This window comes from Anolis sagrei, chromosome 5 (assembly GCF_037176765.1).
Source record: "Anolis sagrei isolate rAnoSag1 chromosome 5, rAnoSag1.mat, whole genome shotgun sequence".
Taxonomy (NCBI): Eukaryota; Metazoa; Chordata; class Lepidosauria; order Squamata; family Dactyloidae; genus Anolis; species Anolis sagrei.
In genome coordinates this window covers 165,838,822-165,866,515 of record NC_090025.1, presented here as the reverse complement: position 1 = coordinate 165,866,515, position 27,694 = coordinate 165,838,822, and the positions used below count along the sequence as shown (strand labels likewise).

At 39.1% G+C, this 27,694-nt stretch overlaps 1 protein-coding gene across 1 annotated transcript in view; it reads left to right on the top strand.

The window, feature by feature from the left end:
- Positions 1 to 25,179, top strand: part of CYTH4 (cytohesin 4) — a 47,422-nt gene extending 22,243 nt beyond the window's left edge. The window contains exons 5-13 of the mRNA XM_060777000.2: positions 2,010 to 2,128; positions 3,372 to 3,452; positions 5,277 to 5,389; positions 6,285 to 6,433; positions 11,129 to 11,240; positions 16,079 to 16,155; positions 18,088 to 18,159; positions 21,505 to 21,659; positions 23,422 to 25,179. Coding sequence (XP_060632983.1) covers positions 2,010 to 2,128; positions 3,372 to 3,452; positions 5,277 to 5,389; positions 6,285 to 6,433; positions 11,129 to 11,240; positions 16,079 to 16,155; positions 18,088 to 18,159; positions 21,505 to 21,659; positions 23,422 to 23,494 — 951 coding nt within the window. The 3' untranslated portion in view covers positions 23,495 to 25,179. The remainder of the gene's footprint in view (positions 1 to 2,009; positions 2,129 to 3,371; positions 3,453 to 5,276; positions 5,390 to 6,284; positions 6,434 to 11,128; positions 11,241 to 16,078; positions 16,156 to 18,087; positions 18,160 to 21,504; positions 21,660 to 23,421) is intronic.
- The last annotated feature ends 2,515 nt before the right edge of the window (positions 25,180 to 27,694 follow it).

Here is a 27,694-nt window from a genome sequence, read left to right as displayed (position 1 = left end):
GAAACAAATTTTTGCGTTGTTACCCAGGCCTAGCACATATAAACCTTCCTTCAACTAAGAAATGGCTGAAAGAAGACCATTAACTTCCTAGTTTGAAGAAGGACTGGGGGAAGGCCAATATGAAGAGACTCATATTGAGCATGTAGTGTAATGATAAATAGTATCCCCTTGCCCTCAGCAGCCTGGCAGACCTTTTCAAGACAAAATGATTGATCTGAAAACCTTCCCTTCCAATTTTGGAGAGTATGAGGATTCTTGAGCCCCTTCAGAAACATCTTTGGGTTTCCCTGTGAGGTGCTTACCCTTCCTTGCTGTCAGTGTCAACAAGAAGAAGAAGAAGTGGTGGGTGAAAAGGCAAAGAGAAGTCTGCTATTTCACTCTTCTCCTCTCCCTCCTTGCTTTGCTTGGCAGAACCTTCATTAATAAAAAAGCACAAACAACAACATTAAGTTAAGCTCGAACATAGAATGTATCCTGAACAGAAGAGAATTGAACTTGTGTCTAGTGTACCCTTATCTCCCTTTACTTGACGTTATAATTACAACCACACTATACCAACTGTACCATGTACTTCCTGTTAAAAAGCTTCTTTCTGACTCTGAACTTAATTGCTCTCTCAGTCCCTCTTGCTATCTACATTACAATCAAAAGCTAAAACCCCATGATTAAAAAGTAGTTAAACTTCAGTGATGCAGCATCTACCACAGGAAAGGGCATGCTTTACAATGATAGCATATAGCTCTCAGAACTTAGAAAATGTACCTTTTGGATCATGAAATCCACAATGACTGTGCTGGTTGCAGGATTCTGAGAAAGGTAAACTCTGTAATTTCCTGTGGTGCTTATGTCACTGCTATGGTGTATGGCTGCCACTGACTGCACTCTCTGTAAACATTTTATGGGCAATGTATTAATAATAATACTCAATATTTTTTTTTGCTGAGTGGAACATTTGTGGACAAGTGGCAAAACACGGCCTGCTCAAAAAGGAATGCAAATGGTCAATCTTTAGAAGTATTCCACTGTTCATATTCTGTTGGCTCTTAGCTAACTTGAGAAATCACAATAATAATAATAATCATAATCATCATCATCATCATCACCATCATCATCTTAATTTATACCCCGCCTCCAACTCTCCAAAGGGGACTCGGGCTAGCTAACACGAGGCTGGGCCCAACAGTTTATTTATTTATTTATTTCCAGCATTTCTACCCCGCCCTTTTCAACCCCTGAAGGGGGTCTCAGGGCGGCTTGCATGGCAACAATTCAATGCCACAACATACAAACAATATAAACAACTATAAAACAACTATAACAACAATTTAAAACAATAAATAAGACATTGAGTTAAAAACTATTTAAGCATTATTGTCAAACCATATGGTCATTTCCAGTCTGATTCATCATCCAAAGTGCTGTCATGCCTGCTGTATGAAACTGCTGTCCGAAACAGTTACAACAAAGCAAAACAAATACAACATACAATCATAAAATAATACATAAAATAAAATACAATAAAATATATTAAAAGACAGTAATACAAAATAAACACAGGGTACAACAAAATAACAAAGACATTAAGCCGAGTGGGCAGGGCCAAATACAATGGATAAGATTTTAAAACCCTGGTGGGAGGTTTGGATGGGATGACCAGTGGGGTTTAATTTCAACTGAAGGGTGCAATAAAGTGCATCGAAAAGCATTTTGTACAGATGTTTGTGCCATCACCACCAGTTTTCTTTTGTATAATTCACATCTGATTTCCTTCTGATCCACCCTCAACCATGTCCACTCTGCATACACATTTGAATTTTTAAGACTATCTTCTTGTGTTTGATGTATTGCATGTGTTGTAATTGGTGGATATCCAAGTTAGAGCAGTAGTAGTGAGCTTTAAATGACCACAGTGTGTGAGCATGGGCAAACTGCCTGTTACTCTTCCCCTCTCCATGAAAGCAGTATCCTACCTCAGGATTTCTCAAGATGCGACTGCTTTTCCCAAACAGGGCATCCAATATCTGACTGAACACAAGGTGTTGTCTTCAAATATTGAAGAAATTGCCAAATTCCTTTACAAAGGAGAAGGACTCAATAAGACAGCCATTGGAGATTATCTGGGACAGAGGTAAGTAGATTGTATTATCTCATTCAACAAATCTCTGCTTCTGGTTTTCAAGCTATGCAAAACTTGGTTGGGGATGGGGGAGTAATTCATTTAATTTGAACCTTAATGGTAGGAAAATATGAAAATTATTTGAAAAGGAAGAAAACGATATTCTGAGTGTTGATAATCCTTGTCAAGAAGACTCCTTGACTGATGAGAATCTTTGTAGTTTGGAAGTTATTCTGTGCAAAATTTGTATGTGGTTGTTTTCTGTAGAAAAGAGTGTTTATCTTTTATAAATCCTGTGCAAAAAATAAAAAATAATCTATGCCAAACTCTTATTTTCTACACAGAAAATGTGATACATTTCCTCCACAAAAGCAACATTTCCTGTGCAGATATTTGCACAAAACCAAACTAATCACCTGTGAATTTTTCACAAAATAAGTAACAGAATCATAGTTGAAAGAGACCATGTGGACCATCCAGTCCAACTCCTGCCAAGAAGCAGGGAAATCACATTCAAAGCATCACCAACAGATGGCCATCCAGTCTCTGTTTAAAAGCGTCCAAAGAAGGAGCCTCTACTATACTTCGGGGCAGAATTGTGGAAAGTTCTGAATTGTGAATTGATGGAACAAACTGGATGGTTTTTGAATGAAAAGGGATCTTACAGATCTTGTAGATCTTTTGCATATTTAATTGTAGCTAACATGATGATGGTGTGAATGTGTTTTTAAATTTTTCTTGCAATAAAATAAAACTGCTAAATTTTATTTTTGCTTCATTTGAGGAAAAAATAGGGAAGCAATAGTTCTCTATTTAACAGTAAACAGTATACTTTTGCACTTTCAACTAATACACAAATCAGAATTCAAAACCTGCTCTTTTCCATGTTTTATCAAAGTTCTCCAAGATACATAGATATGAATATAATGAGAGGGTTGCACAGTAATGCATATGTTAATGAAAATAATGTTAAAAGGTATTATGTTGTAAAATTGAATATGATACAAATGTTTATGTGTTAGGAAAACATGTGCCAAAATCCATACATAATTCCATTATTGTGCTTTGAAATCCTGTAATCCACAATTAACCAAACTGGAAAAAGTCTCATAGGTTAAAACGTGGCATATTTAAGATGAGAAAAATGAGAAATGGAAGGAAACCAAAGCTGACAGATTTCTCCATTCTTAGTTTAGGATAAGTGTAAAGATGGTTTTGATTTTTCACCATCTGACTTTGTCGTTTTACCTACCAGGGATCCAGTGAATCTACAAGTTCTGCAGGCCTTTGTGGAATGTCATCAATTTGCCAATCTTAATCTTGTGCAAGCACTAAGGTACCGTAAGTAGGTCCTAATACTTAATGCTCAGTCCCTGCCCCCCCCCCCAAAATTCCTCTGGGATCTGAATTGGTCTGTCCCCCATCCCTTAAAAGATGACACTGGGATATTTGAAAAAAAAAGGTTATCTTTTTAAATTCCCAGGGAGGACTAGGAGGCTCAAAATGTGGAGGCAACACCACCTCATGGTCATTTAGAGGTCATTTTGAAGGAAAATCAAATTTGACCCCTGAGGGGGTATGAGAATCCACAAAAGGTCCTAGGCCTGCATGCAGCTTAAATGTCACACTGCCGAAATTCTTCAAGAAGGGGGAGGGGGTCAGTAATCAACTCTTTGGGCTGCATGGACCCAGTGGCATTGTTTCCCCCTAAACACATAAAAAATCCTTAACCCACCCAAATTAAATCTAGCAGAAATCAGCAGAAGAATAGAAAAAAACATGACATATTTTCTGGTTTGCTCACAACACATTGGATTTGATCAGCAAACAATAGCCCAGCTGAATGTGATTTTCCTGCTTCTTGGCAGGGGGTAGGACTGGATAGCCCTTGATGTCTCTTCCAAATAAATTATTTTATGGTTCTATGTTCAGATAGCATTCTTCTTTGAATCCTTTGTTGTACGGTACTTCAATAAATCTATATGGTCACAGAGTGCAGTCACTCATCATGACTGCCTCAGTAGCCACATCCTCAAGGATATCAAAAATACAAGTGACTTTATTGTCTCATATCAACAATTTGGTTGTGGCTGTTTTTATCTTCACTAGAGGCAGATCTTTTTTAATGGATTTGTCTTTATTCACACATTGAAGTACATGGTAGTCCAAAAGCCTTCAATTACAATTGGGATGACTACTATGACATTATTAGTAAGACCAGGGAAACCTGATAATCAAAAGCTTTCGTGACTTCAACTTGTAAGCGCCAACTCCACTTTACCTTGGTAGACATTAAGCATGTTTCATTAACCCATACAAATAGATGATCCCATACATACATAATTTGTGGTTTATACATATAGTGGAAAGTTGTGGCCACACTTGTTTTCTATGGGGGCATATACATAAGGTCGCATCTGAATTAGGTATGGATCATGGGGCTGGAAGAAATGGATTTCATGATCCTGTTCCTACAGGAGTCCCTTCTGCCCCCCCCCCCCTTCAATGGAATCATGAGTTTCTGAATGTTGCTTTATAGTCAGGAAAGGAGATCTTCAGAAGTCATGTCTCTTGGTGTCTTCTGCTCCACTTATGGTCAGTGCCTGTGCCTAACTTGACGGATCCCCTTGCATTCTAGTCCACTCCATTTAAACTGATCCCATCTATAGGCAAATGAAGAGGCATCTGCGAGAAGAAGAGTTAAATTGGAGGAGTCTATTTTCCTCAGACCATTTGTGGTGTGGGGAGAATGTAGGAGGAGGAGTCTTTGAAAAATAGATAAAGCCACCTTGTATAACTGGATCTCTTCTGTTCACATCCCACTGTGAACAACATTTGTACAGCCTCCCTTGTGGCACTCCCCACATGGGGATCAATCAATTTTTACAAAGTAGCTCCAGGTAGGATCCTATTTATGTGTAAACTAACCTCACAATTTCCACTTCTTATTATGAAGACATTCTATTCTGTTTCTCAAGAATTGAAAGATTCATGCCACTTATTAGTCACCAGCTGTGTGTCTCAAAGAATAAATATTTCCAAGAACAGTACTTTCCCCTTCCTCCTACTTGTGGAGGCTCTCCCATTCAAGGGGGGGGGGGGGAACTAATCCCATGGGGATTAGAAGAATCTGATTATGTGGTTTGGTTTCATTTCATAGACAGTTCCTTTGGAGTTTCCGGTTGCCTGGAGAAGCACAGAAGATTGACCGTATGATGGAGGCTTTTGCCAGCTGGTATTGCCAATGCAACCCTGGAGTTTTCCAGTCAACAGGTACCTGCTGGAGAAATGTTTATTTAGGGCACTGTGCATCGTATTTTTGTTGTTATGGATATACACATATTGGTGTGCACTTTTTCCTCGTCCAGATTGAGTATCTTTTGTTTAAAATGCTTGGGACAAGAATTATTTTTGATTTTTTGTTCATAATTCAAAATATATGCATATACATAGTGATCTAAACCTAACTGTAATAATTCATTGATTCATAATCTCTTTATACACATAGTCTGAAAGTAACATTATGCACAATATTTAAAAATAATTTTGTAGATGAAAGAAAGTTTGTATACATTGAACCACCAGTAAGCAAAGAAATCACTATTTCAATCACCCAAGTGGACTATTTTGTATTTTTGAAAAAAATCAAATTTCAGTTTTCTGTTTACAGTATACAGAATTCGTATTACACAGTTTTGATGAGAGAACTGCAAAAAACAAAACAAAACAGTAGAGTGTGAATATTGAAGGTGTGTTCCATGTCAGATATTGATTTCAAGAGGATGAATTTTGGGCTGCCGTTAGATTCCCAGCATCTTATTTCTAATGTCTGCTATAGGCCAGGAATGGCAGTGCAGAGTGGTGAATCCACTGCTGTTCCTCTTCCAGTTGCTCTAAATTGAATAGAAGCTCTTCTGTTGCCAACCTAGAATTCAACATTACTAGAATTCCCATTCACTTGAGTTGCCCTTGCCCTAGGCCTTTTTCTTCCTGCAGATACTGTTGAAGTTTGGAAACACCTGCCACCTTGATCTATAAGTCCCGAGGGGTCTAGGAGGCCTCACTGTTAGAATTTTGGCAAGTTCTTCTTTAATATCGGAATCACCCTGACTAGCAATTCTTCCTTGAAATCAGGCACTTATGTATTTCCTTCTCTTGTATCTGACAGACACCTGCTATATCCTTTCGTTCTCCATTATAATGTTGAATACCAGTCTGCATAATCCCAACGTCAAAGAGAAGCCCCCCTTTGAGAGGTTTATGTCTATGAACAGAGGCATCAACAATGGAGAGGACCTTCATGAAGATCTCCTGAAGGTAGGAAGGTTTCTTGCTTATTCTTTTAACCTTTTCTTTTGAACTAAGAAAGGAGGCCTCCACGAGAACTTATGAATCTCCATTTGTTCATTCATGGTATGCAATGCTGACCGTGTTACACAAAGACCCTAGGAACAATTGCCTCTGCAAGTGAGCTTCTGAGAAGAAAGAAATCAAACTATTGCATTCTATAAGAATGCAAAAACAACCTTCCTGCATGAGTTCAAAGGCCTTTCTGGTCCTTTGTGCTGTTCTCACAGTAGCTAATCCGATAGACAAGTAAAGCCAACAAGCAAGACGTGAGCACAATAGCACCCTCATTATTTTCTCCAACAACGATAGCAGCATTCGGCCTTTCAAACTGGAAAAAATATATAAGTTGCACAAGAAACCAGGACTTGGAAGCAATGCTTGATGAATGTCAGCATCACTGCAGTTCATCACATTTTTGGATTATAATGGCATAGTCACAGCCCTTTTAAAAATAATGTACTAACTGGTTTATTTTGACTTATTTTGGGTAATAGTAATGTTCACTCATTCCTTTTTTACTTTTTTAATATTTGAGAGGCATTTTGAGAGGATTCTTTCTCCATATTTCATACTAAAAGGAAATTTGGGGTAATTTCCTAGTAATTTTTAGTCTAAATCCTGCATTTGTTTTAAGAAGGAAAAAGGAACAAGAATGCAATACGAAATATAACAATTTAGTTTTTAAAATTGTAAGTGTAATAATAAAATATTGGAGGGGGGAACGGTTGTGATAAGTCACATAGCAGATTACTTTTAAACTACAACTGTCTAATTATCAATCTCCAAACTGTTCAACTAATAGCCAAATGCCACCAATCGATAAGTGTATATGCTTCCGAAAGCACAGAGACCTCTCCATGTGACTGGGTTCCCTAGTCAATCACATATGTATTTCTATGGTGAGAGCATGATGACTTATAGGTACTATTATGTCACTCTATCATATAGTCAATGAACACATGAGAGCGTTTGAAAAAATCTTGCTTTCATAGAATCCAAAATAGAGATTCTGTCATAGCATCATTGAGTTGACATCCATCCAGTCCAATCCCCTGCCATGCAGGAACACACAATCAAAAAACTCCCAACAGATGGCCATCCAGCCTTTTTTTAAAAAACCTCCAAAGAAGGAGACTCTGAGGCAGCATATCCCACTGTTGGACACTCTTACAATCAGGAAGTTCATCCATCTAAAAATTCATCCTAATGTTTAGATGGGATCTCTTTTCCTGCATTTTGAATCCATGCCCTAGTGTCTAGAGCAGCAGGAAAAAAGCTTGCCCCATCTACAATATGACATTCTTTCAAATATTTAAAAATGACTATTTATTTATTTATTTATTTGCTTCACTTTTATACCGCATATTTCAGCCCTTGACGGGCGACTCAATGCGGTTTACAGTGCAATTAAAAACACAGCAATACAACAACCGGGACGACAATGTCGCTCCACAACAATTAACATCAGACAGACAAATCAACAAACAACATATATAGCGCCTCCGTTAAAGTCAGATCCATTCTCATAGTCATTGTGCCGTTCCTATGTTCAGTTACCGTCTTCCTTAGTTAGTTGCATTGCCTAGCCAAACGCTTGTTCGTAAAGCCAGGTCTTGACCATTCTCCGAAACGCCAGCAACGAAGGTGCCTGTCTGATGTCTGTTGGTAAGGCATTCCATAGCCGACTATCATGTGATCTCTTAACCTTCTTTTCTCTAGGCTAAATTAACCCAGTTTCCTAAGCCACTCCTCATAAGGCTTGGCTTTTAGACCTTTTGCCATTCTGCTTGTCCTCCTCTGGACATGTTCCAGCATCTTGATATCCTTCTTGAATTATGGTGCTCTAAAATGAGCATTGAACAAACACAGTACCACTTATTACAAAACTCTGTGACAGGGTGATTTTGATATCACAACTAAATAAGGGCACTGCCTATATGTGAACACTTTTGGAGACTATGAATGTACAGCAAACGAGTAATACTTATTTATAGTCAATACCCAATTGATTTTTGGGTAATTTCCCCTCTTCACCTTGTGCTTCATAGAATACTCTAGTCCATTTTTCCTTCAGCACTCTAAATGTTAGCTTTAACAATTCAAGTTTTCACTGAGACTAATACCAATGGGAGTTTCCTGAAAGAACAGTAATATGAGGTTATTTTTCTTGTTGCATATGATTGCTTTCATATTATTTATTATTTACCATATTTATACCTCGCCCTTCTCACCCTGAAGGGGACTCAGAGCGACATTACACATAGGCAACAATTAAATGCCATAGAAACAAAACACAATTAAAATAAACATTTACATTAAAACCAAAGAATTAAAACATCTAAACATTACACCAATTATTAAAACCACACAGTTCAAGATCGTAATCCGGAATCATTCCAGTTGTCATTGCACATATTCCCCATCCATTTATTGCAAACTGAAATGTTTGCAGAGCGCATTGGTTTAGAAATTAAGTAAAACTATACAATATTAAGTAATCGTGTATTAATATGGGGCTTCCGAGATAAGTGTTTCTCAACCTGGGGGTCAGGACCCGGGGGGGGGGGGGGTGTCACAAGGGAATGTCAGAGGGATCACCAAAGACCATCAGAAAACACAGTATTTTCTGTTGGTCACAGGGGTTGCCAAATGTCAAGGTCTATTTTTCCCAAAATTCACCAGTGTTCACATTTGGGCATATTGAGTATTCATGCCAAGTTTGGTCCAGAATCTCATTGTATGAGTCCACAGTGCTCTCTGGATGTAGATGAACTACAACTCCAAAACTTTAGGTCAATGCCCACCAAACTCTTCCAGTAATTTCTGTTGGTCATGGGAGTTCGGTGTGCCAAGTTTGGTTCAATTCCATCGTTGGTGGAATTTTGAATGCTCTTTGATTGTAAATTAACTATAAATCCCAGCAACTACAACTCCCAAATGATAAAATCAACCCCCCCCCCCAACCCCAGCAGTATTCAAATTTGGACATATTGGGTATTTGTGCCAAATTTGGTCCAGTGAATGAAAAAACATCTTGCATATCAGATATTTACATTATGATTCATAACAGTAGCAAAAGTACAGTTGTGAACTAGCAACAAAAATAATTTTATGGTTGGGGGTCTCTACAACATGTGGAAGTGTATTAAGGGGTTGTGGCATTAGGAAGGTTGAGTACCACTGTCCTAGACAGACAGATGTGTTGCATAAGCTAATGCAATGTGTTGGCTTGAGCATTAGATGATGATTCTGGAGACCAGGGTTTGTGCCCCTGCTCTGCCCTGAGACCCACTCCATGACCTTGGACAAGTCACATTTTCTCAGCCTTGGAAAAATGTAAAGACAATTCCCTCTGAATCTTGCTGCGATAGGTTCACATTAGGATCACCATAAGTAAAAAATGATTTGAAAGCACACAACACTCTTATGATTATCTACATGTACTGTATACCTTCCAAAGATATATTAGTTTCTAGCATAAAAAAATGTTGGGATATCATTTGAATCACATAAATCATAAACATTGTCTGAAGGAATTATAAAAATTATAAAAATCCTTTCAGTGATCAAAACTTATCCTAAATTATCATTTCAGGTGTCACTAAATTTTTGGACAGAAATCACTGAACTGCTCTTTGAATGAAAAGTTAGGCTCCTCTGTGACTGGAAAATTTAAAGGAACTTGCAGTAGCATTACAAAACATGTGACATCATATGTGTCACTACTTTACTGGAGAAGAAATGAGGAAAAAAATACCCTTAACTATGAGTCATATGTGCTTTTAATTCTTTGAACTTATCAAGATGATTTCTGATTGTTTCAGCATTAAGAAAGCACCATTTAAAATAAGCCCTCATGCTGATTGTAGAATGAATTATGAAAATTAAAAATAATTTGCATATGTTCTTATTTTTACATCACTTATTTAAAAATCAGGAATCAACTTTGATGTCATGGTTTGACATGATGGGCGAATGGTGAATGGGAGGAGGAAATGGGTTCATGGAAGTATGCAATTGAGAAAGATGCAGTGGATGTGGTGAAATGATGACTGTATCTACAAAGGATTTTTTTCTGTGAAAGAGCCACTTTTTGCCCACTCACGTTCTACAGAAAATGTTTATGTGTTTTTGGGTTGACTCCTCATTATTTTTCAAATCTGAGTTCAGCCTAACTTTTAAAAAACATAATCAACTGCACTTGCAGCATGTCCAGTCTTAGCTGACAAAGCACCAATTAGTGAATTCATAATTCCTGTACCTTGAATGAAAAGCTTCCTGTTTGCAGTTTCAGTCTTTTTATTGTTTGTTGCTGAGCCAAGAATCATTGATGAGCAAGCTTTCAGTTGCCTTTTGAATATTCTGTATTAATTCTCCCCTATTATCTGCTTTTGGTGGCTGTTCCTATTATCCATGTCCTCTTATATATATTTCTTTTTTAAATAGAAAAATGTATTTTTTTAGATACAAAAAGCACCATAAAAAGAAATAAACAATTACTCTCCCACCTTGAAACTTGGAGAGCTGTAATTGTCAGTCGGCAATAGTGAGCAAGATGGATTAGCTTAGTATAAGGCAGCTTCCTGTGTTCTCATGATGAGATATATGCTGGCACCCTTCAGGATTTTCCTTTTCTTTCTCCCCTTTTTTTCCCTGAGCCAGAGTCTATTCGATAGCATCAAGAACGAACCATTCTCCATCCCAGAAGATGATGGAAACGATCTCACCCACACCTTCTTCAACCCAAGTCGAGAAGGTTGGCTTCTAAAACTAGGTAATACATTTGTATTTCATTGAGCCCCCTGCTAGTTTAGTACACTCCACCATATATCAACCTTTTCTCTCAAGGAAACTGGCAAAGTCTTCAAATTAATTTAGGACTGCAGCAGCCCACCTTCTGTTGTGTGATGGGGCGACAGTGACCCCTGGCGTTCAGTTCTGTGGTGTAGTCCCTGAAGCTTCCTGTTTCTCCAGACAGCTTGCCTTTGGCGAGATTGAATGCACAAGGCTGCCTTTGGCTAGGATCAAAAGAAGTAGATTCTTCTCTGTCCTCTGCTGACCTGGCAGTCCTTTGAATCTTTGGACTGGGAGGAAAGAGACCCAGGGAAAGGGCTGCTTGGGAAAATCTTTTCAAAATGGCATGTTGTTCATGCAGTGGATTGAGCAGAGAGGTGGGTGTTTGTGTGCTCAAATCAGGGAACCCAGGGAACTTGTTCATTGAATCAAAAATCAATCCTGTTTGTTCACAAGATTCAAGGTGTGTAATGCTTGAACAAATCTCCTGTTTTATTTCCCAAATGCTGGAGGGAAAAATAGTAACCCAAGACTGCTCAGTAACAATAATTCCTGAACCAAAAATGATTGATCACAATGAGTCTTCAGACCAGACAACTGAAATGCCGTAAGAGTGATGACATTGACGTGAGTTGTGAAATTGACTCTGATCGACAAAGAGAAAATGAAATTTTGAATTGAACTGGAGCCTTGAATTGAATTTAAGTTGATCTGAATTTAGTGAAATGTCCCCCCTTCACACCATTTATAACACCAGTTCTTTCTGATGAGCCCATTGAACAATAGGGATTACTTAGACATGGATAAGACTACACCAATCGTTCTCAATCTGTGGTCTCCCAGATGTGCATATATATGCAAGATATTTCATTTTGGCAGAAAAAAAATTAAATGGAAAGATACAGAATGGGGAATGCCAGGCTCGGCAGCAGTACATGTGAAAAAGATCTTGGAGTCATCGTGGACAATGAGTTAAACATGAGCCAATAATGTGATGTGGCAGCTAAAAAGCAAATGGGATTTTGGTCTGCATAAATAGGAGTGTCATGTCTAGATCCAGAGAAATCATGCTACCCTTCTATTCTGCCCTGACCACACCTGGAATACTGTGTCCAGTTCTGGGCACTGCTATTTAAGGAGTTGTTGACAAGCTGGAATGTGTCCAGAGGACAACTAAAATGGTCAAGTGACTGAAGAACAAGCCCCATGAGGAGTGGCCTAAAGAGCTGGGCATGTTTAGCCTGCAGAAGAGAAGGCTGAGAGGAGACATGATGAGGGCCATGTATAGATATGTGAGCGGAAGTCATAGGGCGGAGGAAGCAAGCTTGTTTTCTGCTGCCCCGGAGACAAGGAGAACAATGGCTTCAAACTACAGGAAAGGAGATTCTATCTGACCATGAGAAAGAACTTCCTAACTGTGAGAGTTGTTGAGCAGTGGAACTTTCTGCTCTGGAGTGTGGTGGAGGCTCCTTCTTTGGAGGCTTTCAAGCAGAGGCTGGATGGTCATCCTGTCTGAAAGTATCTCCCTCTATGAACCATCACAGAGGTTAAGATCTTCTGGGGAGGCCCTTCTCTTGTGACAAATGAGGTTGGTGGGGACAAGAAACAGGGCGTGGTGGCTCCTCAGCTCTGGAACTCTCTCCCCAGTGAGATCAGCACCCTCCCTTCTTGGCTTTAGAAAGAAAACAAATACATGGTTGTGGGACAAAGCCTTTGGCTGGTAAAAATAATACAGTGCAAAGAACAATTAGGAAATATGTGCAATGACAAGCAGAATGGTTATGGTGTACAATTTTTGGATCATGTGAATTTAATATTTATATTAAGACATTTTAATGCTTTGTTTTAATGTTTAAATGTTGTCAATGTCTCATGTTTAATGGCTTGATGATTTTAATGTACAGCTATATGTCAGTGTTTAGTTATTATGATTTTTCTTTTTACATGTATGTTGGCATTGAATTTTTGCCATTGATATATTGTAAACAGCCTTGGGGTGAGAAAGGAAGTATATAAATATTGTAAATAAATACATCTGTCAGGATGCTTTGAATGTGATTTTCCTGATTCTTGGCAGGGGGTTGGACTGGATGGCCCACAAGGTTTTTTCCAACTACGATTCTGTGTAGAAACAATGCAGTTTGATACTACTTTAACTGACATGGCTCCATGCTGAGGAATCCTGGGGGTTGTACTTTAGTGAGGCACCAGTAAGCATTGGGTAGAGAATTCTAAGGACCTTATAAACTACAGCCCCCTTGATCCCATAACATTGAGGCATGATAGTTAAAGGGGCGACAAACTGCATTAACTCTACAGTGTAGATGAACCCTCAGACAGCAAAGCCAATTGCCAGGATTTCTGGATACTGAACTCCAAAGCAGCTTTAGGACCAAAAGTTGAGAAATACTGAACTACATGATTTGCCCCCATTCAGCATGTGATGTTTGTGATATCTTTCAGAACAATAATAACAGTATCTTACAACTAAAGCTGAATAAAGATGCTTTTTCCAATGCGAATCTTATTTGTTTTCTTGTAAAAGTCAGCTAACTGCAACAAGACCTTTGTTGAAAAAGAAATGATCATTATCTAAATGCTTGGTATCAACCTTTTAGACACTTTATTCCAAATTCACCATGAAATTAATCACATGCCATGGTGAACTTGGTTATAAAATGTTAGATACCTTCAATCCTGGAAACAAGGTTTTTGCTTTCCTATCTCGTTCTAAAGTGTTTTTGAAATCAGAGCATGAAGTGCAAGGTTTAAAAATTAATTTGTTAACACTGAGAGTCAGAAGGGAAAGCTTTCATTTGTTGTTGTTAACATCCCAAAGACCAAAATTTAGCTTGTTGCATTAATCATAACTAGATAAATGAATTAAAGGAGTTTTTTTTTGGGTCATGGGCCCCTTTGAGAATCTGATGAAAACTGTGAAGCCCCTCTACAAAAAAATGCTCTGAAGAAAAACTTCAAAGTAACATGAAGAGAATAGAGTAACATGAAGAGAATCATAGACCCCTTGAAATTCATCCACAGAGCCCCTATATGTCTATAGTTAAGTTATAGATTAAGAACCCCTAAATAGTAGTAGACTTAATCCTACTGAAGTTGTAGACTTAAATGCTATTGTTCTTCCCAAGTGAAGTACATCCATTGAATCAATGATAACTTGGCAGAACAATACTTTTGCAAGTTGCATTGACTTAATGAGCCTGTGTTAATTGCTCCTAACAGTAGAATACTGGCCTTAGGTTTTGAAGAAAGACACATTCAGCTCTGAACATCCCCCCCCCCCCAACCATTCATTCCTTGCAATGAATAACGAGGCAAAACATTTTATTTATTGCACCACAAGAATTATATGTGCTGTTATTCAAACCTCACAGAAGGAAGGGGAGATGAATTAGCACATAACTGGTTTAATGTGACAAGCTGTTTCTAAACTGTGATAGTGAGTAGTACTGAAACCTTGTTGAACCTGATTGGGAGAAGGGTAAGCTAATTAGAATATAACTTGTTAAATCTCATTAATTATTTCATTTTTTGTTTTAGTTATTAACCTTTACGCTAGGGCAAATATAATTTAATGATCAAATCCATCTTGGGCGGGATGAGTTAGTCTCTCCAATTAAATTTCGTGCGCATTTCATTCTTTCTGCCTCCACAAGGATTATGCATTCTTTTTCCTCTGGGAACAAATATTTTGTGCTTATTTTTCAAAAGGTGAGCATCTTTCAAAAGGTGAACATCTTCAGTCTCAAATCTACATCATCCTGCTCGTAGTAATCAAGCATGTGTTTTTTGAATATATGGATTTGCCCACATTGTTGTTTTGTTGCATGACTTCAAATGTGGAGCCCCCGGTGGCGCAGTAGGTTAAAGCACTGTGCTGGCAGGACTGAAGACTGACAGGTCACAGGTTCGAATCCGGGGAGAGGCGGATGAGCTCCCTCTATTAGCTCCAGCTCCTCATGCGGGGACATGAGAGAAACCTCCCACAAGGATGATAAAACATCAAAAATCATCCGGGCGTCCCCTGGGCAACGTCCTTGCAGACGGCCAATTCTCTCACAACAGGAGCGGTTGCTCCTGACACGACAAAAAAAAAAAAAAAAAAAAAAGACTTCAAATCATTCCTGATGACTGGCAACCCTAAGCTAAAGCAAATTTAGGTGACACAATGGGTTAAACCCTTGAGCCGGCAGGATTGAAGACCAACAAGTCAGAAGTTTGAATCTGGGAAGAGTGTGGATGAGCTCCCTCTGTCAGCTCCAGCTCCCCATGTGCAGACATGAGAGAAGCCTCCCACAAGGATGGTAAAACATCAAAGCATCCCCTGGGCACCGTCCTTGCAAACGGTCAATTATCTCACACCAGAAGCGACTTGCAGTTGCTACTGACACACACAAAAAAATTACAGGGTTTTCTTGGCAAGATTTGTTGGGGGGGGGGGGTGACCTTGCCTTCCTCTGAGGGTTTTCTACATAAGAGCTTTCTACGGATAAATGAGATTTCAAACCCTGGTCTCCCAGCACACAAACCATGTGGTTCTCCTTTCCCATATACATTGTTCAAATATGAACATGTTTTTGAACTTTTTTTGCTGTTTTGGAAATGGACCTGTCAATCCATACATTTGTAGATTTCCAGTCACTAATTGCATCTGTGTCTGTGGTGAATTATGGGAACTGTGAATTGCTCAACCTCATGCTAGAATGCAAATCTAGTGAATTTTTCAACTATCCCCATTATTCCTTAGGTGCATCTAACATTTGTTGATATATGTGCATATTTTGATTCTTTTTGTTCTAGGAGGCAGAGTGAAGACCTGGAAACGGCGTTGGTTTATTCTCACAGATAACTGCCTCTACTACTTCGAATATACCACGGTAAGAGCTGCTTTCCACTGAAACAAACTCGATCTCAATGGTGTATTTTAAGAGAATGAATGACATCTTCTGCTTCACAGCTAGCACTAAAAACCAGACAGATCAGAGGAGCTGCCCCAGGCTCCCAAATGAAATTTTGAGTAGCATGCTGAGCTGAGCCTGCTTTTGCCAGTAGGGAGCATGGCTGAGTTACGGCTAGGCTCCAAAATCTCACGGAGGAACCTGGCAGATTAGAAATGAAGTGCTGGAAAAATCTGACATGCATTTGACTCAAATATATCCATATACGGGTGGGTGCATGGAAATCTAGGTAATCTGCAGCTGAGATCAAATATGTAGAGGAAGATTACAGAAAAAAAGATTTCCAATTATTGTATCTGTTTTGGAGTTTGAATATTTTGATTATATATCTTGGTGCGGAAGGGAGGTCATTGTATGCAGCCCTAATTGTAAATCCTATTGTTTTATCAATCTGAATTATAATCCAATTCCTTAAATGCATTGATGGGATCATAATATTCAAGATGTGGGACTAAATTCGGAGTTGCATAGATGTGGGGTTTTGTGAAAAGTGTGTGTTGGAAGGCGGGGGAGGGGGAGAGATGCAAAGGGAGTGGCATCCAGCTCAGACCAGAAAAACTGACAGATGTGGAGTGGCTCTCTACTCTCTTCATTGTACCATCTTCTGCTTCATCAAACTAGAGAAAAAATCCACTTTAAACCCGGTTTCTCCTGCTGCAGAATTATGGTGTTTGTAGTTTAGTGAGGCTGTTAAAGGCTCCTTCCTAAACTACAAACCCCAGAATTCTCAGGAGGCAGAAACTGGACTTTAAGTGGAAATAATATTTTAATTATTCATTCCCAGGGCACAAAACAGGTTTCCCATGAGTTAGGAAATTCTGCCAGGAAAAATAAGAGATCAACAAGAATTTTGCGCACCCCTCTTCCATTATTTGAACATCCCAAAATGTTGTGGAGGAATTATTCCACAGAGAAAAATGCACCAAATGTTTATCACAAAATACTGTTTTCTCTGCAGAAAGTGGACTTCTTGCACAGAAAAAAAACTTCCTTTGTACACACAGAGAAAACTCATGTAGTTTTCTCCATAGAATAATTCCTCCACAACACTTTGAATTTGGACTGAATACTGTAGAGGAATGTTTGTAGAAAATTACTATCATTATTCATCTTCATATAGGAAAAAAGAAATAGCTAAAGGTTTACCAATCTTAGTGCCATCTGCTGCTCATGGGCAGAACCAATGGCTCTATGTGAAAATATTCTTGTTCTCAGTGAGGAAAAGTGTCTCGACACATGAAGAAACCCACTACCACAATAATTTTACCTTGTCTTGCACAAGAATGTAAATATTAGAGCTTTTTTAAAATCAACAGGAACAGAAAAAATACTAATTGGGGTTTTTTTTTGTGAAAATAAAATCAGAAGTATAAAAAATGTAATTTGACCCTTTAGAGAATAAACTATGGAAATTGTTTTTTTTTAAAAAAAAACAAACAAACAACCAAGAGTGAAATGTGAAGATTTACATCCCTGGTAGGGTTATACTGGGATGGGTAATGTCCCTTATAAAGTTGGAGCTTCTCCTGTCTTGCCATATTTGATCATTCACCTATTTTGGCGGCCATTTCAGAGGTGCAAGAAACCAACTGATGATTTCTTGTGCTTGTCCATCTAGCCTAGAGATATATGAAGCCAACTGATGATTTCCTGTGCTTGTCCATCTAACCAAGATATATATTTTGTGACTTGTTTAAAATTTTACTTTTCTATTGCTAAATTGACATGCATGCCTCAACTGGGAATGGTCTCTGCCTCTGGTTGGAGGAGTGTAATTGAAGCTGTTCCTGCCATAAACTCTTTAGGGATTGGGTATGAATCAGAGAATAACTGCTGTTTACCATTTTCTAGGACAAAGAGCCTCTGGGGATTATTCCGCTGGAAAATCTATCTATTCGGAAAGTAGATGACCCAAAGAAACCAGTAAGTTGGTACCAGTAACTGCAATATATGGATTTGGGGAAACATTTGTGAAAGCAAACTTCTACCACATGGCTGTTCCGTCTTTCTTTTCTTCTCCGTGTAGTCAAGAGGCAAAGGGAAGGAGCAGATTGCTTTTGCAGAGGTCTGAGCTACCTTTTACAGAGAGTTGTATGAGGGCAATATGAAAGTAGCACTCCAATATCAGCATATAGCCCAAGGCGCACATATGTCAAACAGCATACTTTTGTTGTTGTTGTTGTTGTTGTTGTTGTTGTTTATGATACCTAGGAATTAATTCACATGATGGGAAATTCCTTAAAGCCATATAGCTCTGCACCCAATACTCCTTGATCTTTACTCTTTGCTTTTTGCTGCTTCCTAACAATTCTCCACAATGCACCAACAAGTAATGTGAGACTTTTCTCACAGTTAACTCAAATACCTTCAAAGCCCATTCTGGAATCTCGTTGTTCAATGAAATAGGTACCTGGAAGAGGCTAGAGAAAAAAAATCCCAATTACTTCTGGATATAGGTATCTTTAGAGATGGATATCAGCTCAGGGAATACACCTGTCTAAAAAGACACTTGAGCAGCGGTGCTTTGTTATTGGTGTCTAGTCTAATCAAGATCTTGAGTGCTCTTTAGCAATGTCAGTCTGCACAATCTCATCTGAAAGTTACAATGGAAGGGAAACTGAAGCCAGATCCAAACAAATGATTTCTCCCAATAGCACTCCTCTAAGAATGGAGCTCCCCAATTCAGCAGACTCCTTGATAGCTTCACTAGCAATGCCCTTGAGGAAAGAGGAACCGTTCCTCTATCAGGATTTTGCAAAGGATACACAATGCCACTTGCCACAGCTGAAACTGAACAAAGGAGCAGTGGTGGTAGAAGCAATTAGTTTGCTCCAAAAGCTTGGCACTCAAAACTCAGTAATTAAATTGTTCCAAGCTTGTTTTGACTATGCCTCTCAGAATCCCCCAACCAGTATGCTGAGTGGGGTACAGTGATGAAATATAATGCACACACATACACACACAGAGGAGCTTTTCTGATATCTTCAGTTACCATTCAGGTTGTGTCCTTTTTGAATTTTGTGAATTTTGTAGTTGTTGGCTGATGCTGACAGGAGAATTCTAAGAGCTGTGCTAAAAAAATCCTCCACTTTGCCTGTAAGTGGACACCAATCATTCAATTTGTTGAAAATCATTTGAGTCCATTAAACTGGCAATTTTGCAACAGGGTGTGTGATTCTTAAGAGCCAGTATGGTGTAATGATTTCAAACTTGGACTGTAACACTGCAGATAAAGGTTTGAATCCCCACTCAGTCCTGGAAACATATTGGGATAACCTTAGGCAATCCACACAATCTCAGCCTCAGAGGAAGGCAAATGTCCTGCCCCCTCCTCCCCCAAACAAATTTGCAAACAAAACCTTGTGATGCATTCATTTTAGGATTGCCATTAGTTGGAAATAACTTGAAATGTGATTCCTGCCAAGGCTATAGAGATCAAAATGCCCTCCATTAGGTCAGCTAGTTGTGAGTGAAAAGGGATCGCTGGTCAGCATACTGTCTTTTTTAGAAAACTGCTAAGGCTGGCAAATATAATCCCTTATTCGTGTAACCTGGAAGGAGGTCTTACTTTACTCAATGGAACTTTCTTCCAAGTAAGCATCCATAAGATTGGGCTATGTGAAACTATGCCATTGCAATGTATTGTTGAAGGCTTTCATGGCCGGAATCACTAGATTGTTGCAAGTTTTTTGGGCTGTATGGCCATGTTACAAAAGCATTATCTCCTGATGTTTCACCTGCATCTATGGCAGGCATCCTCAGTGGTTGTGAGGCCTGTTGGAAACTATGAAAATTGGGTTTATATATTTGTGGAATGTCCAGGGTTGGAGAAAGAACTCTTGTCTGTTGGAGGTAGGTGTGAATGTTTCAACTGGCCACCTTGATTAGCATTTAATGGCCTAGCAGTTTCAAGGCCTGGTTTGTTACCTCCTGGGGGAATCCTTTGTTGAGAGGTGATTAGCTGTCCCTGATTGTTTCTTGTCTTGAGTTCCCATTTTTGAGTGTTGTTCTTTATTTACTGTTATAATTTTAGAGTTTTTAAAATACTTGTAGCCAGATTTTGTTCATTTTCATGGTTTCTTCCTTTCTGTTGAAATTGCCATTACATTTCTTAATTTTTCAATTTGAGCTTTTAAAAAAGCAGTCCACAATTGCAAAGACCCCATTAAAACATCAAGCCTTATTCTGAGTTTCTTTTTGATCCAGCATATGGGTTTCGCTTGTTGGTCAGCACTCTCAAATACCCTCAGCAAGTGTTGGATGTGTTAGAGAGTGACACCCAGCATTATAAACAGAGGACAACTTCTTCATGGATTGTTAGTTCCACCAAGAATCAACTGGATCTACCTACCTGTTGGCTTACAATTCAATGCTTGATTCAATGTGTCTAGTGTTGACTCAACAACAGGTTCCCAAATACTTTATGGGAAACACTAATATTTTTTTCAGTAGAAAAAGGTTAGGTCATATACAAAAATGTACCCCAAAGCACAATGTTTCTGTACAAAAAAAGGATTTGTGAGATAAACATATTCAAGGGGGATGAGAAAATTTGCAAAATCTAAAGAAAAGGCAATATATAAACTAACTAGCTAAACAAACAATTAAAATAATAGAAACACATCTCACAGGATCAAAAGGTCAGGACATTTTGATTAGCAGGAACTGTCACCCCCTGATGCCATTCTGAGAAAGTCAACTAATAAACTGGATATATGCTGTGACTTTTTGATGTGGCTGTGCTTGTGTACATGCACACAGAAATATCACCCACCTATATGTGGGAGTAGGGGTGGAAAGAGAGATGTAGGAATGACTCCACCGTGTGCTTGCATTTTTGTGCTTTTGCTAGGGTTTACATTGATCCAGAAGATATGTGCCAGGTCAGTTTAGATAAAATTTGCGAAGAATAAATACCTCCAGTAAATAAAATAAGTCAATACTGTGGCATTCTCTTCTGCAAAAATAACACGCTGTCGACAAATTGGAAAGTAAATGCACCACTGAGGCATGAGATGTGTAGCAATTTCCTTGGGATCAAGCAGTCAGTTCTTGTCAGAAAAGGAAATGCATTCCAAGGACTTCAATCTAATATTCTTGCTGCTGAATCATGTGGGATTCCATTATATGTATGCGTGAAGACACAGAAAAGGTTTTCTTGCTGCTTTTTTAACCTGGAGCCCAACACACACATACACATGCCTGATCCCAGAACTTTTAGCTTTGTTGATCTTCGGACTTTGATTCCCTTCTATGTTCTCCCCTCAGAATTGTTTTGAGCTCTTCAATGCAAACTGCAAAGGACAGAAGATCAAAGCCTGCAAGACTGATGGGGATGGGAAGGTAGTGGAAGGCAAGCACCAATCCTACAAGATTTCCGCAGCTTTGCCAGAGGAACGTGATCAATGGATTGAAGCAATACGGTGAGGGAAAAGGTTATTGGGGTCAACTGGGAGATGAAGAGAGCAAAAATGCCAAGAGATAAAGAACGTAATTGTATTTCTCAGTTCAAAAAATCAGGTATTTTCTATTTATAGCCCATTTTTCTACCATCATGAGTCCAAGGCAATGTACCAATATTCACATTTGGGTTCAGAATAATAGTAGATCCTTTGAATCCATGATTCCTAGTGATCATGGATTGTCATGCCCCATATTAGCAAATGTTGATGATGTCAATGTAGACACATTTATCCATGCACATTTGCATAGCCACCATTTAATAATATAAGGTGTGATTACCCACATTTTTCATATCCATGGAGGGTCCCAGAACCAAACCTCCATGGATATGGTGAGCACACTGAATTTTCAAACAGTGAGATGACAGAGAAGCAACTGTTGATGATACAAACTGACAGGTATGGACAAGTGCAGAAGATCAACAACACATTTTGAAGTTACTAACTAAACATTTTATCCCTGGTAATCAATGAGATTGAATATGAGACAAATATTATGATTTCATGGGTAAAAATATGCAACTCTGTTCCAATATGAATACCCAGAAATGGTTTAGCGTTCTGTTCTTTTTATTAGCCACACCACATTACTATTGTCCTAGTCCCTCCCCACCCCCATGAGATTTGTGCTGATCATCAGGTGGTTCAGATAAGTAAAGGTAAAGGTTTCCCCTGACATTAAGTCCAGTCATGTCCAACTCTGGGGGTTGGTGCTCATCTCCATCTCTAAGCCATGACCTTAGATACCTCCAAGGTCATGTGGCCAGCATGACTGCATAGAGTGCCTTTACCTTCCTGCTGGAGTGATACCTATTGATCTACTCACATTTGCATGCTTTTGAACTACTAGGTTGTCAGAAGCTGGGGATAACAGCGGAAGCTCACGCTGCTCCCTGGATTCGAACCTGTGACCTTTCAGTTGGCAAGTTCAGAAGCTCAGCGCTTTTACCCACTGCGCAACCGGGGGCATATGCCATGGTTCAGTTGCTTTTCCAAAAAAAAAAAAAAAAAGAGCTCCACAGAGGAATCCAACAGGCCCAGCATCCTCCTTGCTACAGTGAACAACCAGAGATCTTTAGGCAGGACTGTCCCAAAATATATTTCTGCTTGAAAAAAAGACAAGAATGAATCCCTTCCCCATTTCCCAAACTAGCTTGACCAGCAGTTGAATGTTGGCCAATTAACAGGGGGCTCTGACTTACCTAAAGACACTAGAGCAAACAAGACAGTAAACAAAACAAGCTGTCTGTTATACACAGAAAGGGAGGAAAGCTTTCCCTAAGTGAGGGAATTGTCCAGGGGACTTAGGAGGAACAGTTGTGGCAGGGCTACCATTAGTATATCTCAGTACCTCTCACTAATATGGTTGCTTTCCCCTTGCTAATAGTGGAGCCAGCCACACATGTATGGTCCCACACCTCGAGCAGAAAGACAATAGTTTCCTTTGTTCTTATTCCTAGAAACTAGTATTAATTCAATGGTGGGAGCGTTTGTTTTGATGGGTACAGAATGCCTCAGCCAATGTGGCTATACTGGATAAAGTTGTTCAAAAATAGGCATTCTGCACATATTTTATTTATGGCCTATATTAATTCTAAGCATAGAAGTAGCTATGATATAACCTGGCCCTTCCACCTGATTTACTACTGTGTCAAGTTCCATGTATCCTGCAAAAGAAAGTGATGCCAAAGTCTTCAATCCCTTCCATTTTTCTTTCTTCTAGAACCAGCATCACTCAAGATCCCTTTTATGACCTGGTTGCTGCACGTAAGAAAAAGATTGCCAGCAAAAAGTGAGCTGTCTTTTTCATCACTGCAAGAACATGGACATAGTGGATGCCTACCACTAAAAAGAATTCAAAATCCAGACCTTCTTCCTGTCTGAGCAGCAGGAAACAACAGCCACCTATTTTCTGTCTATTCAGTGACTGGCAGCATAATAAAATGCCTTTTCTTTCCTCTCCCAAAGCCTAAAGAAACAGATAACACTGCAGGAGTTATGACTCAATTTCCCTTACTACTAACAGGCAACATTTGCTAGCTATGGAGCACGTTTGGAATGTTTTAATATATCAATTAATGACCTGGGTTAAAAAAAAACCCAGGAAGAAAGGCATCTTCCCTGGAAATGGCCAGAGCAGATGCCCAGTTTTGTGTATATTTGAAGCAGAAAAACTTTCATACATGAATTCCTGCCTGATATGTTGTCTCGGGGTATCTGAAATAACTATGCAGTTTGAGTTATGTAGTATGCAATTAATTAATTCATTTGGAAGAACAGAATGAAGGACAAAGTTACAGAGTGGAAAGGAAATAATATAATGCATGGGGGCCTTGCCAATGTATACACACACACACACACACAGAGGGAGTTGGTTTTGTGAGCTTGACACATAGCTCCTTTGCGCTTCTGAACTTCTGCCAAGACTACCATAAAACTGGCTTCTCAGGACAGAAGCCGTAAGCCAAGAGTTGGCTCTGGAAGAACCATCCAAGAAGTGATACGTTCCTATGTTTTTTTAGCTGACTGCCAGTGATTGAGGAGAATGAAGATATTCATAAGAATATGTTGTTTACTTCATTCTTACTTAGAGTTGCTGGTTCACCAGGCGGAGAGCCAGGTTTGGAAAGATTAGTGCCTGGGTAATGTTTTTCGGCTGGTGCTACCCAGTCTGAGCTCCATAGAGAGGCATGAATTCATGTTCTATTTTGGGCAGAACTGTGTTGCCATACACATTACTCCCTCTCCATCTCAAATTTCTTATATGTATTTTTTTCATGTCAGGAGCAACTTGAGAAACTACAAGTTGCTTCTGGAGTGAGAGAATTGGCAGTCTGCAAGGATATTGCCCAGGGGACGCCTGGATGTTTTGATGTTTTACCATCCTTGTGGGAGGCTTCTCTCATGTCCCTGCATGGGGAGCTGGAGCTGACAGAGGGAGCTCATCAGTACTCCCCCCGGATTCAAACCTGCAACCTGTCGGTCTTCAGTCCTGCCGGCACAAGGGTTTAACCCACTGCGCCACCGGGGGCTCCAAGTGTAAAAATGAATATATGAATAATGGTGTCATTATGTTGCTATGAAAATGAACTGAATTATTGTGAAAAGGATAAGTTCTCCATCAAGCAAGTATTGAGAGAGTCCTGGCTTGTAGAATCTCTTTTTTTCTTCTTAGAATAAAGGTATAGGTTATCTCTGAGCATGTGCTGAATTCAGAATTATGTGATTGATAATATCCCCACATGCTCACTGGCCTTTGCTTGCAGCATTCATTCCAGTATTATTTTTCAGTAATGTGATTTGGGTAAATAAATCTTGATTTTAAAAGTGTTGCTATTTTCAGACAATTGGAAATCTGAAGTCCTTAAATAAAAATTACCCAGAGAATTACTTGTAGATCCCAAACTATATTCTATACATGCCTGGTGACAAGCACTTTGTAAAACGAAAGTACTATTTCATTGATAAGTAGGAGTTTTTTTTTAAAAAAAATAAATTTAAATGCATATGATGATGTTTCTATTCAATGTGCCTATTAGAAGAGGTAAAGGTAAAGGTTTCCCCTTGACATTAAGTCTAGTTGAGTACAACTCTGGGGAGTGGTGCTCATATCCATTTCTAAGCTGAAGAGCCGGCGTTGTCCGTATACGCCTCCAAGGTCATGACTGCATAGAGTGCTGTTATCTTTCTGCCGAAGCGATACCTATTGTTCTACTCACATTTGCATGTTTTCAAACTACTACTAAGTTTGGCAGCTTAGCAGTTTAACCTGCTGCACCACCATGGCCCCATATTAGAAGAGATAGTGAAATTAAATAAGGGTGTTTTGTCAAACAATGGGGTTATGACCATTTTTCTTTGTAAATAAAATCATAAAGAGAATAAAACATCCTGCAGTTTTTATACTTTCAGTATCTGTTTTGTTTTGTTTTATCAATACCATACAGAGATGATGGGACCGTCTGTATCTGTAGTCCTTTCTCCCCAGCAGAGACTTTGCTCACTTAATATCTCAGCTACATCAATTGATGAGGCACATGGTTTATTTGCCAGATGTCTCAAGTTCAGCCCTTGGCATCTCCAGACAAAGCTGGCACAGACCTTTGTCAGAAGCCCTGGGAATCTGTTGTCAGGCAAAGACAACTCACTATTAGATAGACCAAGGAGCTAATGATGTTTTACAACATATTTACACAGATTTATTTATTCATTACTGTGTTCTTTCGTATTGCTTCTGTACCATTGGATAAAATAAATATCCAAGCTGTTTATATTGCAATGGTTGTACGGTAGAGGAATAAAATCATTATAATAAGCTATTTTAATATAATAAATGAACAATAAATTATTGAAATAATAACATAGCCATCATAATCTTGACTCAAACAGAGCAGGCATAGCATGCCTAGATGCCTTGAAGTCCCACTTGCTTCTGCAGTTTTCAGAGTTAGCAGGAAGAATCCCATGCTATGAGCATTGCCCTGAAAAATGTATGTGTGTGCTCCTCACTTGTTAGACTTGGCATTTATATCTGAATGGCACATAAAGTGTGACTGCAGTTGATACTTAAGATGTCATCACCAGGTAAAGCGCCCTTATAACATTCATCCTTATACCAGTAGGGTGTGTTCCCTAGGACATCAAAATGAGGTTTTGTCCCTGAAACCTTAGAGTCTGTGAAAGGCTTGACCTGTAAAACTTATAGAAGGCATGTATGATCAAATATGATTTCAATAACTCTCTTAAACTACACTGGGAGGAATGGTGCCGAATCACTGGGAAGAACCATGTTGTTGTTGTTGTTTTTATTGTTGTTTATTCATTTAGTCACTTCCGACTCTTCGTGACCTCCCTGTCAGCCATCACCACCCCCAGCTCCTTCAAGGTCAAGCCAGTCACTTCAAGGATAACATCCATCCATCTTGCCCTTGGTTGGCCCCTCTTTCTTTTTCCTTCCATTTTCCCCAGCATCATTATCTTCTCCAAGCTATCTTGTCTTCTCATTACGTTAACCAAAGTACTTCATCTTTGCCTCTAATATCCTTCTCTCTGTCTCTCCTGGAGGATGGACTGGTTTGATCTTCTTGCGGTCTAAGGCACTCTACTCTTGTCTCTACTCTTCAGTATTTTATCAAGATTGGTCATTGCTCTCCACCCAAAAAGGAAACATCTTCTGATTTCCTGGCTGAAGTCTGCATCTGCAGTAATCTTCGCACCTAGAAATACAAAGTCTGTCACAGCCTCCATGTTTACTCCCTCTATTTGCCAATTATCAATCAGTCTGGTTGCCATAATCATGTTTTTAATGTTTAACTACAACCCAGTTTTTACACTTCCTTCTTTCACCTTGGTTATTATTATTATTATTATTATTATTATTAAACTTTATTTGTACCCCGCTAGCATCTCCCAAGGGATTCGATGCGGCTTACAACAGGCCGGAGCCCAGCACAACACAATACAACAATACAACAATACAATATATAGCAAATAAAACAGTTAAAGCAGAAAAAACAACAGCAATAACAATACAACAGGACATTATTAAAAACTGAGCCGGCTGAAGTGGGGTACAGGGTTAAAAGTGCTGAAAAAAGTGTCGGGGGGATATGAGATTAAAGTATAAGTGCGGTGTGTGTTGAGGGTGATCTTGACTCTACTAAAGTGCTTCTGGGCTTTGGTAGTGGGGTTCCTAATCTGAGAAGGCACGTTGGAATAGCCAGGTTTTCAGGTTTTTTCTAAAAACCGCTAAGGTGGGGGCCTGTCTGAGATCTTTCGGGAGGTTATAAGGCTCCTCATCTCCTCCTTGCTTTCAGCCATCAAAGTGGTATCATCTGCATATCTATGGTTCTTAATGTAATGTAAAGACTAAGTTTCCCATGTTACCACCTGTTTAGAAATTAACTTGATGTTACACAAAGATGCAGAAGATATTCTCTATACGATAAAAATATTACATTTAGATATCCATTGCAAATGTCACCCCTGCCACCAGG